The 17,221-nt window shown below is 40.2% G+C and overlaps 1 protein-coding gene and 1 long non-coding RNA gene across 2 annotated transcripts in view; one reads left to right on the top strand and one right to left on the bottom strand.

Annotated features, from left to right (window-relative positions):
• LOC308409588 (collagen alpha-3(VI) chain-like) overlaps nucleotides 1-17,221 on the bottom strand; it is a 112,630-nt gene that overhangs the window by 2,721 nt on the left and 92,688 nt on the right. The window contains 35 exon segments of the mRNA XM_080902438.1: nucleotides 5,136-5,333; nucleotides 6,296-6,370; nucleotides 7,240-7,500; nucleotides 7,791-7,846; nucleotides 7,950-7,976; nucleotides 7,978-8,047; nucleotides 8,194-8,895; nucleotides 9,100-9,202; nucleotides 9,294-9,787; nucleotides 9,904-9,915; nucleotides 10,037-10,073; nucleotides 10,197-10,229; nucleotides 10,736-10,798; nucleotides 11,106-11,168; nucleotides 11,288-11,323; nucleotides 11,489-11,539; nucleotides 11,707-11,769; nucleotides 12,070-12,132; nucleotides 12,215-12,277; nucleotides 12,411-12,473; nucleotides 12,557-12,592; nucleotides 12,682-12,735; nucleotides 12,918-12,983; nucleotides 13,260-13,322; nucleotides 13,405-13,458; nucleotides 13,569-13,613; nucleotides 13,697-13,723; nucleotides 13,829-13,900; nucleotides 14,034-14,087; nucleotides 14,178-14,270; nucleotides 14,355-14,500; nucleotides 14,600-14,678; nucleotides 15,397-15,731; nucleotides 15,856-16,467; nucleotides 16,602-17,192. Of these exon segments, the coding sequence (XP_080758564.1) occupies nucleotides 5,136-5,333; nucleotides 6,296-6,370; nucleotides 7,240-7,500; nucleotides 7,791-7,846; nucleotides 7,950-7,976; nucleotides 7,978-8,047; nucleotides 8,194-8,895; nucleotides 9,100-9,202; nucleotides 9,294-9,787; nucleotides 9,904-9,915; nucleotides 10,037-10,073; nucleotides 10,197-10,229; nucleotides 10,736-10,798; nucleotides 11,106-11,168; nucleotides 11,288-11,323; nucleotides 11,489-11,539; nucleotides 11,707-11,769; nucleotides 12,070-12,132; nucleotides 12,215-12,277; nucleotides 12,411-12,473; nucleotides 12,557-12,592; nucleotides 12,682-12,735; nucleotides 12,918-12,983; nucleotides 13,260-13,322; nucleotides 13,405-13,458; nucleotides 13,569-13,613; nucleotides 13,697-13,723; nucleotides 13,829-13,900; nucleotides 14,034-14,087; nucleotides 14,178-14,270; nucleotides 14,355-14,500; nucleotides 14,600-14,678; nucleotides 15,397-15,731; nucleotides 15,856-16,467; nucleotides 16,602-17,192 (4,860 nt within the window).
• Nucleotides 10-16,810, top strand: LOC308409589. Its single transcript, XR_013974036.1, has 3 exons — nucleotides 10-1,230; nucleotides 4,392-4,512; nucleotides 16,675-16,810. It is a non-coding gene; the product is annotated as an uncharacterized lncRNA (long non-coding RNA).

The following is a 17,221-nucleotide window of genomic DNA, read 5'->3' as shown; positions in this document are numbered from 1 at the left end:
CTGTGAAAATACAAAAATATTACCGTGGTTTAACCTTAAAGGGGCAGATGTTGTTATAAAATACATAAATAAATACCACAACATTTTTCATTGGCTGTTTCATAAGCTCCCACCCCTACTACCTGGTTTGGATGCTATTAGACTGTCTCAAAGTGAGCTGACTCCTGAAAAACTAGCTTTAGACTAGAAATAATTATTTCTGGTGTCTATGACTAGTGCCTCATTTTTAACAAGGTTTTGATTTTAAAATAATCTCTAGCAGCTTGAACTATATTAAAGGGTGCATTTTTAGGAATGACAGATGGTTGCAACTAGGCTAGGTTGGGATCTGCTAGACTTCAAACAATGGCCTATTCATGAAGTAGCTGTATGATAAGCCTTTCTATGAACTTTTGCGAGATTTCGCAAAAGTTCATCTTCATTTTTTTTTCTCCCATGTCCCTTGAGGGGCTCCGTAATATATGTCAAAAATGACAATTTAAATAGTAAGTTTTGCATATCCAGTTGAGGCCCATGTTGCATACGTTGCATTAACCAGGTGATGGCACACTCCCACTGAAATCCTGACAACATCACTTACCCAGAGGTGGGTAGTAACGAGTTACATTTACTCCGTTACATTTACTTGAGTAAGTTTTTGAAAAAAATGTACTTTTAAGTACAGTGTGTGAATGTGTGTGTGAATGGGTGGATGACTGGATATGTAAAGCGCTTTGGGGTCCTTAGGGACTAGTAAAGCGCTAGATAAATACAGGCCATTTACCATTTAAAGTACCTTTTTTGCACGATACTTTTTACTTTTACTTGAGTACATTTGTGAAGAAGAAACGGTACTTTTACTCCGCTACATTTGCAAAATTCGACTCATTACTTTTTTAAAAATAATTAGTTTAACACATTAGATAACATGCCACCAGTGGAGTTTCCGGTAACCTTTTTACCAATGAGATGTGGCCATGCAGTCACATGACCAGTTTGAAACTGTGGCGGGCAGAGCGATCCAAGCGTTTCAAAGTAGCGGACACACGGAAAGAAGAAACATGAAAACGTGGCAGAGTCTATGCTAGAGCTGAAGATGATGAACAGCATTTTCCTCACATACAAAGGATGTTTCGCTTAAAAGCAGTACAAAAGAACAGGTATGTCTTCAGTGTCGGTGTCTTCAGTGAGAGCCAAAACAAACCAACTTTTCAGCATGAAACAACTCAACTCGTGTAACCTGAGGAAACGGTAAGTTCTCTCTAAATATCTTTTTAGCTGTGGTAAGCTGGATGTCAGTCTTATGTTACAGCAGCTGTGTCGAGCTCGAGCTGCGAGTCATATTTTCGGCGCTACGTTGTAGTGAGATAAGTTTGTGGGTGTTTTGTGCAGCTTCGGCTGTCCTGTTAGCTGCTCGCTGGTTAGCCTATAAGCTAACAGCTAGCCTGGTTAATGACGCTGGAGTTCCACGAACATGCAAACAGCTTGTCTCTACTGCTTAAACTGTTAAAACAGAAGGCAATACTGCGGCTGACAGGGTTTATTATGCGAAACAGCAGCTTGTTTAGTTTAAACAGTCTGCATTAAGCTGGTCAAACACTGCGATTTTTTTTAGTCACGTTATTCCGCTCCTGCTCAAACTGTACAATTAAATAGCAGAGGTTAGAAGTTCATAGGTCACGATGCAGGGCCTGATGCTCTGATGCAACCTGAGTGCTCAAACTGTGCATCCATAACATAAAGCTTATCATACAAAATCTGTCTCTCGCTCTCCCTCTTTGTGTCTTTCACTCACACAGACACACCACCACCATCAACTTTGCTAAATTACTAATGAAAAACATTGACCAGGCAGCTGCAATTGAGCAGCAATGTCCATCCAACTCTTTTCATGGTTGTTGTAGTCGTGATAATTTTGTGAGGCCACATTGAAAAGCCTCCGATACGTAAGCGTAGAGCTGCCACCCAGGCAAAAGAAAAATAGAGCTATATCATGTTATAACGAACAATATACTTTTCATGTTTGTACAATATACATAATTATCACGTTCTAAAGGTATATTGCACGAACATGAAAAGTATATTGTTAGAACAATAAACTTTTAACGTTATAACGTGATATAGCTCTATTTTTCTTTTGCCTGGGTGGCAGCTCTAGCTTACGTACTCGGATGAGCTTGCCTCATCCTACAAGTTGTGCCTCAATCTCTTGTGTCCAGATCACACGCTGCACTGACGTGCTGCTCCACCTTTTCACTTTCATTTCTGTGTTTGTGTGTGCGCAGTGTGAGAGGTTGCGTTGAGGGGCGACAGGATTTCAAACAGGTTTGATTATCATGGGACCATATGATTGATGATTGGGAGCTGGTCGTGAGGTGTTAACTGCTTTTCGTTACCCCATGTATACTACACGATGCACACACGATTAAGGCAAAACTCGGGCCGATCCCCAAAATGGTTGCGCGAGTGAAAAATCGTCTCAAAATGGGCCAAAAATCGCACAGTGTTTGCCCAGCTTTTGGAGGCTAGCTCCAAACAAACATCTGCAGCTTGGCAGTGTATACAGCACTATAATGACCAGACCTACCGTAATTGTCGGGCTATAAGCCGCTACTTTTTGCACAAGCTTTGAACCCTGCGGCTTTTAGTCAGGTGCAGCTTTTCTGTTCCGCTGTTGTACGGCACTACGTTGCCTGGCGGAAGGGCATGTGATCAGACACACAGTATCGGGGTTCAAGAGTGGTATGTTAGTATTTAGTATTTATTTATTTATTGTCATTGTCAAGAACAATGAAATTGCGTTTGGGGCTTCCATACAACCCAAAAAAAAGAAGAAAATAATAAATACCCCTTAAAACCCAAGTGTACATATTTAACCCAGTGTGACTCCAATGCAATAAGACAATCCTTAGCAATAATGTTCGTAGAAATTCAGACAAAGACCTGAGAAACATGACAAAATACAACAATGCAACCCATTCAATATTATTGTACTGTGAGATATGATATCAGATATGATAGTTATCTATTTAAGAAAGAGGGGGGGGGGGGGGGGCAGGAGGGGGAAGAGAATAAAGATATGATGCACCAATGCAGACCAGTTCATTGCTATTAAGAAGTTGGATATGGTTATTGTCCGTGAGAGGGGGGCAGAGAGTTCAGGAGCCTCACAGCCTGTGGATACAGGCTGTTGGCCAGTCTGGATGTTCTGGCCTGTATAGACCTGTACCTTCTCCCTGAGGGCAGCAGATGGAAAAGGTGGCGCGCAGGGTGATGTTGGTCCCGCAGGATACTGTGCACCCTCCTCAAACAGCGAGTGGGGAAGATATTACTGATCTCTGGCAGACTTGTTCCAATAATTCTGCCAGCTTCTTTCACCACCCGCTGGAGTGCTTGCTGATCGGCCTTGGTGCAGCTGGGGAACCACACTAGAAATCCATACGTCAGAACGCTGCTGATGGCACAGTTGTAGAAGTTCAACATCAGAGATCTGGGAATGTGTGCGCTCCGCAGTCTCCTCAGGTAGTAGAGGCGCTGTTGGGTCACATGTCCATCCGCCAGGCAACATAGTGCTGTACAAGTAGCGTGAAAAACAAAACTTCAAAGTAGCGCTATGCATTCAGCGGGAGTCGTGGATGACGAGCGGCGATAAACTTGCGAAAAGCAAGTTATGCTCAACTCCACCGGTGGAATCTGACAGCGTGGAAAAGTGTGCAAACATCCATGATCACCAACGGATTTCGAAGGGCTGGACTGCTGCATGATGGAGAGGAGGACACCGCCATGGCCCTTCAGAGGGTGTTCGACTCTGACACTGACAACGATGATTTGTTTGGTTTTGAAAGTGACAACGAAGGAAAGGAGCTGAGAGGGGATGACGTAGCCATCCTGAGCCTGTTCGTATCCGACACTGGAGAAGAGGACTTTGGTGGTTTTAGTGCGCAGGAAGATGGTGGTGAATGACTGACTTTTCTTCTTGTTAAAGCCGTGTCACTACACCTGAGCCTAAAAGGTAGTCTGAATCTATTTCTCTGGTGTGCTGTAGGTTATTGTTATGTACTACATTTGTTACTCATTTATGAAGCACAGTACATGTTTCGTACTTGTAATTACCGCTACTTGTACATATACCTAAAAAGTTATGCAAATATGTACCCATAACTTGTTTTTCAAAATATTAATAAAAGTGATGTCTCCAAACAGCCATCTCTTTCCTGACAATTCCCTTTGTGCATATTCTCTTACATATGACAAGTCAACATTGAAACACCTGCGGCCTTTAGTCAGGTGCGGCTAATGTATGTACAAAACAGGATTTTCCCCTGAATTTAGCTTGTGCGGCTAATATTCAGGTGCGCTTTGTAGTCCGGGAAATACGGTAATTCTTTTGAAAACCATACATCTTTCCACAGGTCTCCACTTCATCAGACATCACCTAGACACAGAGCTGGATGAGGCCAGCACAAACAGCGGCCTATTCGACGAAGATGGATCCATGGGGTCAGGAAAGCCAGAAGCAGGGGATCTGGAGAGGTACCTTTCATGTCCATTCACTGGAGGTGTGGATGTATTGCATGGCTTTCCTCACATCAAGAAGCTGTCGATCAAAGTCAATATAGCTCTTCCTGCATCTGGAGCTTGTGAAGGACTTGTGAGTCATGCAGGACTCCTGTTCACTGCTAAACAGTTACAGCTTCACAGAAAGAACCTTGAGAGCAAACTGCTGCTGAAGCTTAACCATCACCTCAGTGAGTGAAGAAATGGCATATTTTTCTGAATATGCAGAAATAAATGCACACCCATACAATTTATGGTATGAGTCACGGACCGGTACCGGTCCGTGACTCGTTTGGTACCGGGCCGCGAGAGTTGAGGCTCAGGTGTGAAATGTATGGTTTTCAGGGTTTTTATCGGTTTTCAGCGTTATTTTGTTACCGTTTTTATCGTTAACTCAGCTTTCCTGGGTCTTTTCACGTGTGTTATGAATAAATTTTCTTTTTTTCGGTACCGGAACTAGTTTTATTTTGTTGTATTTATCCGCAACACCTTAAAGGCCGGTCCGTGAAAATATTGTCCGTGGCGCAAAAAAGGTTGGAGACCGCTGTTTAAAGTAATGCTACTCTTACTTGAGTACAATTTTTTGATACTCGACCCACCTCTGCACTTACCTGACCTCACGCAGTTTTTCAAGCAGAGGGCCTCACTGTCGAACCTATTTCCATTCCCTCCACAACCTCCATACCAGAATTGTACACAGAACCCGTTCTTTCTGTCAAAGAACCACTTAGCCTCATAGTCTTTGCAGGGCATTCCAGGGTCATAGTCAAGCGAGCATGGGCCTGCCAATTCATTAACTAGAACATGCAGAACAAAAAACAAACAAACAAACAGATAGCTGTGATATAGCAGTGATGGAGGACAAATAGAGAAAGAGGATGCATTTGTGTGAGGATTAGATGAACAAATACAGCATACAACAAACTGTAAGCTTTGAAAGTAGCAAGTAAACAAATGTATTAGAAGTTCAGATGTATTTGAAAGGGGTTTTAAATTAGTTTAAGTGCCTGCAGAGGAAAAGAAATGGCATTCAGCATGAGACTATATCCACTACATGGGAGTCTGGATAATTGCAATATATTAGAAGAGGTTTTGCTTATTTAAAAAATAAAAAAGTTGTGATTAGAATGAAAGAAGATTATTTTTAAGTTTTCATGGATGGATCTGACAAGTTAGTTGTAACTAAATTCATTAAATGTTAGTTACTTTTGTGTTTTCATGCCTTAGTTGTGCTCTAAATTCTATGCCTTTCACAAGGACCAACAGCTATAAGGTTTCTTTTCCTTTGGTATTTTCTGATGAAACAAACTCCTTCATAGTGCCACACATTTTACCCACAAGTGCATTGTTTGTCACGATACATAAGGGAAAAGATTAGATTAACAAACCGAGACACTAGGGCTTAAACTGCCGATTTTGTAAGGTTTTGTAAACAACTTGCGGTGTATCTTTGCACGTACTAGTGACTTGATAAATAAAATATTAGTGCAGTAGTCCCATTTGATATTGCTGCATTACAGAAGACCACGATCTTTGACTTGAACCTACAGGTTTTATTTACATAGCTAATATAATACCTTGGAAACCCAGCAAAACACAACTCTATGGGGGCTACTTCGAAGATATATTACTGGCCCATTTTGATTACAGGTCCAATATACTGGTATTCCGATATATGGCTGCTAATTATATAGGAAATGTTATAAAAGCAAAGAAGTTTCCAAGCAATATACAGACACAAGCATGCAAAGTTACTCACCAGTTTCTGGTTTGTCCAGGGGTGTGGTATTTGGAGTACTTGTGTTTTGGCTGGCAAGCTTATGCTCAGCTGCTTCTGTGAAATAATAAATAATGTATTTGTCAATACAACTTTAAAAATAGAAAGCATGCAATAAATTAATTTATTTAGCTAGGAAAGGGCAATTCTTAGGGTGTGTCTGCGGCTTGAGGTGGTCCCTAAAACCAAAGAAGCTAAAACAAGCTAGTTCATTTTATTTTGCCATTTTGGGGAACTATTTAATTTGAATCACAGGGTTGGGACAGCTGTGAAATCAAGACCAGTGTTACATGGTGTTAATACAAATGTTAATACCAATGTCCACACATATTACAGTTTCCTCCTCCTGTACTGCAGTACCTATGTGGGGTAATCTGTATTCAAAGTATGGTAATCTGGTAGAGGTTGTATTCTATTCCATTCGGGGTAATTTATTTCGAGTCAAATCACACCAGTTGCCTCAGGGCACTTTACATTGCAAGGTAAAAATCCTACAGTGGTTTAAAAAAACAAAACAAAAAAACCCAACATCAAACAACTCTTTATGAGCAAGTACCTTTCAGCAAAAGATTGTTCCAATAATGAATGTACATGGTATACATCAGAATGCAGACACTTTTGTTTTGTTTATGATCTAATCACCATTAAGTTATCAGGCCTGTGGTAATTAAAAAAAACAAACTCTAATATACTGAGAATTATACACCCCTAAAATTTATTAGGATACACAACCTGTAATGGATAGTTACATCTGTAACAGCTTGAAGCTAGCTCTTTTTAAGTGGTCTCCATAAGAGCTTTTGAAGACTTCCACATTTGTGCTTGTGTACTTCTGTACCCCAATGGCATGTTTACAGTTGAATATGCAACACATGCAAAATATGAATGAATTTCTGAAAAAGCTAAAGCTGTCTTTATAAACTCACTTGTAGTAATGACGCCTTTGAGAGTAGAGACAATTTGGCCCTCGGCCGTGTAAGCTGTGACTACAGCCTGATACATTTGAGCACTTTCCAAGTTGTCCACAGCAAGCTCTGTACCCGACACATTGGTCTTCAGCACCAGTGCATGGTCATGGAGCCTCACCACAACAACCTCAAAGTAAACAAAGAGCTTTGCATCTGGCCTGCTCCAACGCAATTTCAAGCTGCTGGAGGTGACATTAGAGACGTGCAGCTCCTCTGCATCTGTGTGTAAGAAAATAACAGAAAAAGAGTATGTTGTAGTTGTGGTGGATGATGTCAACAAATGTTATTTTGCTGCATGGCCAAGAAGCATAAATTTATAAGTAATCTTTACTTTGTGAAGCATGATAAAAGTAATATTCTAAAACAAGTGTAAAAATATTATTGAATTATGGGCAGGCAATTTTAGCAGTTAGCGACAGTGTGTATGACTTAAAGTGACCAAAGCTGTCAGTACTTCTAGCCGAAAATGCAAAAGTAGTAAAGAAAAATTTGTTCAACAACAGTCTTACCCTTGTGCTTTCTTTCATGAACTGCTTGGTGATTTTCATGATGCTTCTGGTGTTTCCTACAAATGTGGCAATGTTAAGGGAAAAAAAATTGTAAAGAAAACCACCAATGTTTCCAGCATTAATAATACAGCATTACAAAAATTACAAAACTTACTCCACTTCCTGTGATGGTGTGAAGGGGTTTTTTAGTGGCTGGTCATTCTGAAACCACTTGCAGTTTTTGGAGACTTCAGGGGACATGTGGAAAGCATTTTCAACTGAAAAGCAATGCAACATAGAACACAACTAGTTCAGGATTTGTTAGACTGATGTAACAAATAGAATCTATTCTAAAATATTAAAAAAAGAAAAGCAAAAGGTATTGAAAATGTATCATGCCCATCAAAATATATCTTGAACTTACTACTGATATACTTGGGCAGTAGCTGGCCAAAGGTCTGGATGTTTCTGTCATAAAAGTCTGAGCTACTCTTCAGCTGCTTGAAGAAGACATCTGAAGGCTCGCTGGCCATGTTTGACAAGACACTTGCATCCTTAGCACTCAATGTTTCACCTACACCAAAGATGACGAGGAAGTAGCCCCTGCACTTGACCTCAGTGGCAATGCGTATCAGCTGCTCCTGGTCTTGTTCCACACTTCCTGTCACAAACAGTATGAGTACCTTTTTGTCACGTTGTACAGGTGCCTTCTCAAACACTTGATCCACCGTCCTTTCAATTGCCTCTGCGAGTGCCCGGCCACCTTCCAGCTGGGGTGTTTTCTCTACCAGGAATTTGATAATATCTTGTGCTGAAGTGTGTTCAGTCAAGCCAATGTCAACATGAAGGGGGGACCCAGATTTGTTATTTAGGAACTCATAAGGTGCTTGCTGAATCACAGACACTCTGGCGTGGTTAGCAGATGATGTGGGATTTGAAGACACATGAAGATGCTCTACCATGTAAGATATATAGTGTTTAATCTCGGCAAAGACAGTTGGGTAGGTAGACTCAGAGCTGTCCATGACAAAAGCAATGTCAATGTCGACATCTGAGGTGAAAGATCTCCTATCTCGGCCAGCCGTTGGGGGAACATAGTCACAGATTTGGTCCGGAGAGCAGAAATCTTAAAAAAGAAGAAATAAAATTATGCATTTTTTTTCCTTTACATGGACTGAGACAATCTGTATTCAACAGTTTTTCATCTAGTCTCTTTTTATACAATGCTTGGAAAAAATGGCTCTATTCTTAGATAAAAGTACATCAAAATCTGACAAAATAAAAGTGAGAAGCTGTTTCATAAATACTAATCCACCCAAACAGGTCTTACCCAGGCAGACATGGCAGTTCATAACCTTCTGGATGACTGAATTGTACTGTGGACTATTAGCGTTGGGAAGGACAATGACCTGGGCCAGTGCTGTGTTGTTGGCCTGGTATACAAGGAGAGGAAAGTTATAAGTTGAATACAAACTGATGGCCTATAAGATTAACATTTGCTTTGGCTGTATGTTGTTATGTTACCTGCACCGCTCTGGAGAGTGCTCTGTCCTCCTGTCTGACCAGCAGCAAAGTGGCAATTCCAGCATTGTGAAGGCGGAGGGCTGCACGAGTAATTGCTTGTGGCCGACCAACTTGATCACCTACAAAGAAGATGGCTACCTTCCTTATGAGGAAGCCACTGCGTATCCTCTTGAAAGTGTTCTGGGCCACAAAGTTCATGGCTGTTTCCAAGTTGCGGGGCTTTCTTGTCTGTGGGATCTGAAGTCCTTCAATGCGTTCCTCCAGGGCACGTTTCTTCATGGCATCAGCAAACCGGACCTCAGTGGTGACTTCGTTGTTATACAGGGTCAAAGCAACACGAGCTCCTCTTGGACAGTTACTTTCAGCGATTGTAATTTTTCTGACTATGTTTAGGACTGTGTCACGCATGTTGTTGAAGACTGGACGGCCAAGGCCTTGTGAGATGTCGAGGGCAAAAGCCAGCTCAGTGGGGTAGAGTGGGCATTCCTGCTTACCTAATGATGTCAACATAAAGGATTTTTGTTCTCACTGTGGTTGTGGATACAGTACATAAACAAAAAGTCTAAGTCGAAGAAATTATTATTTCATTAGCAAATCATTTTGCACTTACCAAAGCAGCAAGCTGGTAAAGAAAATTGCACAGAATATGGTAAGATGTTTCATGAAGCACACAGTGCATAGGCATTAATAGTTCACAAAAATAAATTAAATCACATTGCTGAAAATTACTAAATTATACTTACGACAATTGTCTCTGATCTTTCTGACAAGGTCACATTGCTGAGGGAACAAAGAAACCACAGAAACATTTCTTTAAAAAAAGGCTGTGATGCGTAGAACTGAGTAAAGTTATGAGAATTATGCTCTGTTCAATGCAGTTCACACAAATATCTGATCAAATACCACAGCTCCTTGTCCTCTTTGTCCTTTGATACCCTGTTAGAGAGAAAACAGGGTATCAGCAACTAAATAAACATCCAGCCTAGGGGTGAGAGTTACAGCCAATATAATTCGATTCAGTTTTATTTATATAGCGCCATATCACAACAACAGTTGCCTCAAGGTGCTTTATATTGTAATGTAAAAGCCCTACAATAATACAAAGAAATCAGAGAAAACCCCAACAATCATATGACCCCCTATGAGCAAGAGCTTTGGCGACAGTGGGAAGAAAACTCCCTTGTAACAGTAAGAAACCTCAGAGAGAACCAGGCTCAGGAAGGGGGCAGTCATCTGCCGCAACCAGTTGGGGGGATAAGGTGAAGAGCTTACACTAATAGGTTATAAAATAATATAAAGAAATTGGCCATAACTGTGTATTTAAACATGAAACACCTGTATCTAGGCAAAGTTATAAATGAACTTGAAATAAACTTGTTGATGACATAATGTCATGCAAATTAAATTCACGCAAGTTGTAAAATAGATTTTTTGATGCTTACATATGGCCCAGGATATCCAACTTCTCCCTTTTGTCCCTGTGTACCAATATCCCCAGAGACTCCCTGGAAATAGTTAACAGTTAGGGGAAAGAAAGAAATTCACATTTAAAGCAGTTCAGATGTCCGTACTTTCAAACAGACCATCAGTCCCTGTACTTTGCTATCTTCAAACATAAAACAAATGTGCATGCAAGTCATTTGCTGCCAAGAATGCATGATATATATTTAAACCAAAACTTCAGAACCTGTCCTCTACTTCACAACAGCAAACACATCTGCTCAGCTGAGATCTGGAACAAAGCTGGGGCATCTGATGAAACTGTAACAGACGTGTATATTAACCTTATTCAAATGTGGACTTAAAACTTACCCTCTGTCCACGATTTCCTCTGGATCCAGGTCCACCCGAGGTGCCAGGGTCTCCAGCTGCTCCCTGAAATGATGGATAAAAAGAGGATAAATGGAAATGACGAGTATCTAATAATAAGTTTACTCATCTGAGGAAAACACAACAGTTTGTTTTAAAGGTTCACTGCTAGTGTTCTGCATTACCTTGGGACCTGGGAATCCTGGGAATCCTTCATCTCCCTGTAAAGAAGAATCACATATGCATTAAGTACTCTTTGTATAAAACTGCAAAAATAATTTTTATTTTGGATGCATCAGAGCCATCACCCTGTATACAGCTCTATTCAACATTACAGAAGGGGTTGTTATCTTTAATTAGGCATGTTCAGTTCACAAATCACTTGCCTTTCTTCCTTTAGGCCCTTGAACACCAAAACCATCTCTACCATCTTCACCCTGTAAAAGAAAAACATATTTTAATTCAAAATACTGGGGTAGCAGAGGGAAAACAATAGCAACGCTATCATCTTCCCTCCCCCCCAATTAAACAATAATTTCTTGCTCAATATTCAGAAAATTTACATTCAGTAACATTGCAATAAAATAAGATGATTTGCTCTTACAGGCTCTCCAAAGGGGCCAGGTGGTCCAACATCACCTTTAGGTCCTGGTTCTCCTGGCTCTCCCTACAAAGATATGAAGATAATGAAATACCTTTAGATGTAAGGTAAATGTCAAAGTGATGAATAAAGTGTGACTATATATATTTAATATGATTGGTTTACTATAGATTTAACTAATAACATGTGCTTGTTTTGCAAGGAGATCCTTAATGTTTTCTTACAGTGCTTTCTGGTTCACTGAAATAGACTCCACATGTATGTCCAGTAATGTGATAGAGCTTGGCTTAAGCCAGTGTGTTTATGATTAAATCAAACTTGTTATGAAAGAACATGAGCCACTCCAAATTTAGTTCCATTCAGTACCTTGCGGCCAAGAGGTCCTCTTCTACCTTTTTCTCCACTAGGACCTGGGGTACCTCCAGGACCCTAGAATAGAAGAAATTAGAACATTAAAATTAGATTTTGAATGCAATCAACATAGAAAATTTGACCTATTGTATTCACTCACTCTAGGTCCAGGATTTCCATCTTCTCCTCTTGCTCCTGGTGCACTATTTGGTCCAGGCGGACCCTTGGAAAAAGACAAATCCGCCATCAGTGATGCACCACTTACTTACATATTAGAGCTGCAGTACCAGTTCATGAGACAGACAGACAGACAGACAGATATGCACCAAAATAGGGTGAGAAGATGACAAACTTACCCTTGGTCCATCAATACCAGACTCTCCCTGCACACCAGGCGATCCAGGGCCTCCAACATTTCCCTTTAATGATAATGCAGAAAGATGTTACTGTCATTACGAGGGCAGGTATTAAACTCTATTTTAACAATGAAAAAGGCACTTACAGCTGGTCCAAGTGAACCTCTTCTACCATTGGGTCCCTAATGAGGAATGAGTAAATTAAAAAAAAAACTTCATTAACATAATCTTTGGCAAGTAAGTGATCAGAAAAGACAGTGAAAGCGTTTACCCTTCTTCCAGGTTCACCAGGGCCTCCCCTCCTTCCATCCTGACCAGGCTCTCCCTGTCATACAGGACAAACATCCCAGTGAATTAAATTCATGCTGAGAAATATCCAAAAAAAAAAAATAAAACAACAAAACAAACGAACAATATACAAGAGATATTAAGCCTCAAAAATTAAATTGAGTACAGAGATGCAGAATTTATTTCAGCAGCACTATAATTAGCTCAGGGGGGTATTACCGCTGGTCCAGCATCACCAGGGTCTCCTTTGGGTCCTGCCTGGTTGTTATCTTGTCCAGTTGTTCCCTATTAAACAGAAATCACTCTTTCAGTCGCTGCTACATCCAAACACCAATAAATACAAATTTGTCTTAAAAAAACCAAACAAAATAACCATATTTAAACATTGCCTTAATCACAAGAACTGTATTCATTAGAAAGTAAGTATGTGCAGCTTCACATGAAGCATTAGTAACACTCTCTTCTTACACATTCCTTTCTCACATACTATGTATGCATGCAAAATAAAAGTGATGCACATAAAATCAGTCAAAAACTATGCCATAATAATCAGCTTCTTACAGGGTTTCCTCTGATTCCCTGTTGTCCTATGTCTCCTGTTTGTCCTTTGGCACCTTTGGGACCCTAAAAAAACAAAAGAATTTCTCAGCATTAACCATATTCAGTATTAAGAAAAAAAACAACCCAGATGCATCTAGTCACTCACTCTTCTGCCAGGGTTTCCTCTTTCTCCAGGGGGCCCAGCCACACCACTTTTGCCCTAAAACCAAATCAAACACAGCCTTTAAAGCTGATAATTTTATATGATTTTGTATGATTAATTGTTAATATATGGAACACATAGCATAAAAGACAAAATACATGACTCACCTCTTCTCCATTGATGCCATCAAGACCAAGTTCTCCAGCTTCACCCTGAAATAAGGGGGCAGTGGGTTAGCCTTTTTTTGTCACAATGTAAGAAAGAAAGAAAGACAGAAAGAAAGAAAGAAACGTACCTTTTCTCCTGAGTATCCACGAGACCCCTAAATAGAAATAAAGAGTGTTAGATTATTGTATTCACGAACAAAACAATATATAACAATTAAACCATACAACTTGAATGGCAGGGTTAATATTAAAGGGCTTACCTTGACACCTCTCTGGCCAGGACATCCTTGGAAACCCTGGGTTCCATTCACACCAGGAGGACCCCGTTCTCCCTGTATTAACAGAACATGACAACAAAATTCACTGACAAAATACCACAGAACAGAATCTTAAGAAAGGACACAGAGAGGTGATAAATGAAGAAGATAATAGAACAACAACCATAAACAAAACATTCAAACTTACAGGTCCACCTTCATCTCCAGGATGTCCTTGACTTCCTGACAATCCTGGACCACCCTGACAGACAAAAACAAAACATATATAAGCTTTGTAATTAAAAACAAAATCTCCAAGTATAACTGAGGGGTATTTTTTAGGATAAGATACCTTAGATCCAGGCTGTCCAACTCCTCCTCTGTCTCCTCTGTTGCCAGTACATTTGCATGGCACTCCACAGATCTCTCTTTCTGCAATGTTGTCCTGTGCAGTAAAAGAAAGCATTTTCAGTTTATGGGTGTCATAAATGAAAGGCATAGTTTTTATGTATTAATCATCAGTACCCACCAGTTCTTCCAGAAGCTCATAGTCCAAGTCCATGATATTCAGTCTTAAGGGTCTTGTGTACCTGAAGCCACGACCAAATTCTAATAGCGACGCCTCTTCCAAATTGGGTACCCCCTCCAACCCAACCAGAATGAAACTGTTCACTCCTGTTTTCCAAAACGCAACATATTTAAGTTCACTAATTACCTTTGCGATTTCAGGATAGATAATACCTGAGTGCACTTTATGTTTCATCATCTTTTTACCTGACAGCCGAAGCTCCTCAACTCGCCTTTTCATTTCAGCATATGGAGCATCAATACCATCAGTCAGATGAATAACAACCTTCAGGGGAAAATAGCAAAAATACAAGTTTTATACTTTCTTAATTTTCAAGTTTCTAATAGTCTTTTCACTGTATAAACTCTAAAGTTTAAACTCTACAGTTTGGCAAAAAGGTTTTTTAGCCTTGATCTTATTCTTTAATATTAAAAAAATACAATTAATATACACTGGCAGTGACCAATTCAAGGACAAACCTAAACAACTGACCCCAACAATGAGGGGATCTGGCTGATTTCATGTGAAATTTTTACTTTAGCTCCAGGAAAGATTCAAGGTCATGGCATACTAAAGCTATTCTGATGGTATATGGTGTCCCAGGTAAAAACCAACAACCTAAAAAAAGCTTTTGGTTTGTTTGTGTTTTTTTGTTTTGTTTTGGGGTTTCTTTGTTTTTTTGCTTGTTTTGTTTTGGGTTTTTTTGAGTTTTGTCAGCAATGTCTATAGGTCAAACTAACTCAGCTCAATAATTACACTAAGTTGCTAAACCAATCAAGTCAGATTATTAATACATGAATGAAACGTTAACTAAGAAGTGCACCAGTTGAAGCAAATGCACAAGAGAAATTTTATGACTCTTGTGACAATACATGACATTTTCAACATCAACTTGAGATATACATTATTTTAGCAGATATTGAAATATTCCTAGAATAGCCCTGACACCGACACATGTAAACTGCTTGGGCCATTTCTACTTTAGTATATTTGAGTAACTAACCTTGACAGTGTCATCCTGTCTGACTTTGAATCTGTTGGTGTAAGCTGATATGGTCTTGCCATTGAGAACAAAGGGGCCACGACTCCGCAAAGCTCTGAAAGCCTCAAATAACTCATCTGGATTTGTTGTGAAGTCCAGCTGGACCGGCTCAGAAGCAGAATCCATGGCCAGCATGCCCACTTGTACAGATGGAATCTGCCCATCGGAGCAGCTAATGGATGCCATTTTGGAAATCCTCTGCAAAATAGCCTCCATCTTGCTCTGGAGGTTGGTCTGAGAACTGAAAATATTCTGGGCGGACACATCAAATCCGACCAACACTTCTATATTGGAGGCTGTAAAACATAATATTATTTTACCTTAGACACTTTTGGTCACCCCAAATCATGTGACAACCTTTAATCATTTAATTTAATGTATCATCGACAAGCAAGAAACACATAATATTACTTCTCTTACTTTTAGCAAGTTCTTTCGCACCGACACACAGCTTCCCTTTTACTTCATCATCCAGAGTTTCCAGGATTTGTTCATTGAGCTCTGAGAGTTCCTGAACGGTACTTGCTCGAGCCACCATGGAAGGTTCACTTGCCAGGTTTTCCAACTCATTCTGAATGTTGCCCACTCCCACTGCAAAGACTCTCACACCTTTATTCTTCAAGCCAAGCACTGCTGATTTACTGTCATCAGCTGAGTTTCCTCCAGTGACAGTTATAAGAATTTGAGGAGTGCCCTCATCAGCCCTACTGCCCCTTTGTTTAGAAAAGTAAACATCTTGAATAGTGCGAAGGGCTGCACCGGTGTTCAGTCTGCGTCCACCTTTGTACTCTATTTGACCAAGAGCATTTAGCATATCATCCCTGTTACTGTATGTGTTGAGGTAAAAGCCATCATTGACATCTTCAGCATAATGTGCCAAGCCAATCTGTAAGTTATCTCTCTCAGTGAAGAACAGATCAATTAAGTTGTTGATAAAAATCATGATTTCTTTGAAGTCCTCACGGCCCACATTAATGGAGCCATCCACCAAAAACACTATATCAGCCTTTTTAGATGGAGGCAGGCCTGGTGCTACAAGAAGGGAAATACAGATATGTTAAGATATGTTTATATTGAAAATATTTACCTTGGTTTTTAGTCCAAATCCACAACACGTCCTAATCATTCTAGGCCCTGTAAAATGAGTACATTTTAGTGTTACTTACTTGGAGTGTCATATCCTGGTGTATCCTCAACAACATTCAACCTGTTAATAAACTTGTCCTTTATTGTTGGCAGGTTTGAGAACTTAGAAACCTGAATGACATCAGCGGAGCTCTTGGAAATACTCATCAGTTGCCTTGTGTCAGCACGATCAGCACCAATACCAATACAGTTAACTCGGGAGGTCTTGAGCAAAGGTCCATAGAGGGAAACATCTTGGGGTGAACGTCCACCTGTGAGAACCACAAGATGCTGGGAGGCCTCAGTTGGTCGAGCACCAGCAAAAGAGTTTAACTCAAAGCGCAGAACGTGATCAATAGCATCAGCCAGGTCTGACGATCGTCCACCCATCTGACGGAGTCTTCTGATAGCAGAGGAAACAGCTGCCTTGTTGTTGTGTGAATTGAGCGAAAATTCAGTTTTAACTTTGTCTGCATACTGGACAAGAGCGACACGAATTTTATCGGGCTGCACATCAAGTTGTTCAACAATTTTGAGGATGAAGTCACGGATGTGAGCAATCCCTTCAGAATCTGTATTATCTGAGCCATCAATTAGGAAAATAATGTCCTTTTTCCCGAGATCTAGAATGACTGAAAAAAAAAAAAACACAACATAAGGA

This window comes from Rhamphochromis sp. 'chilingali' (assembly GCF_963969265.1).
Source record: "Rhamphochromis sp. 'chilingali' genome assembly, chromosome: 14".
In the NCBI taxonomy this organism is placed as follows: domain Eukaryota; kingdom Metazoa; phylum Chordata; class Actinopteri; order Cichliformes; family Cichlidae; genus Rhamphochromis; species Rhamphochromis sp. 'chilingali'.
This window is presented reverse-complemented; position numbering and strand designations above follow the sequence as displayed.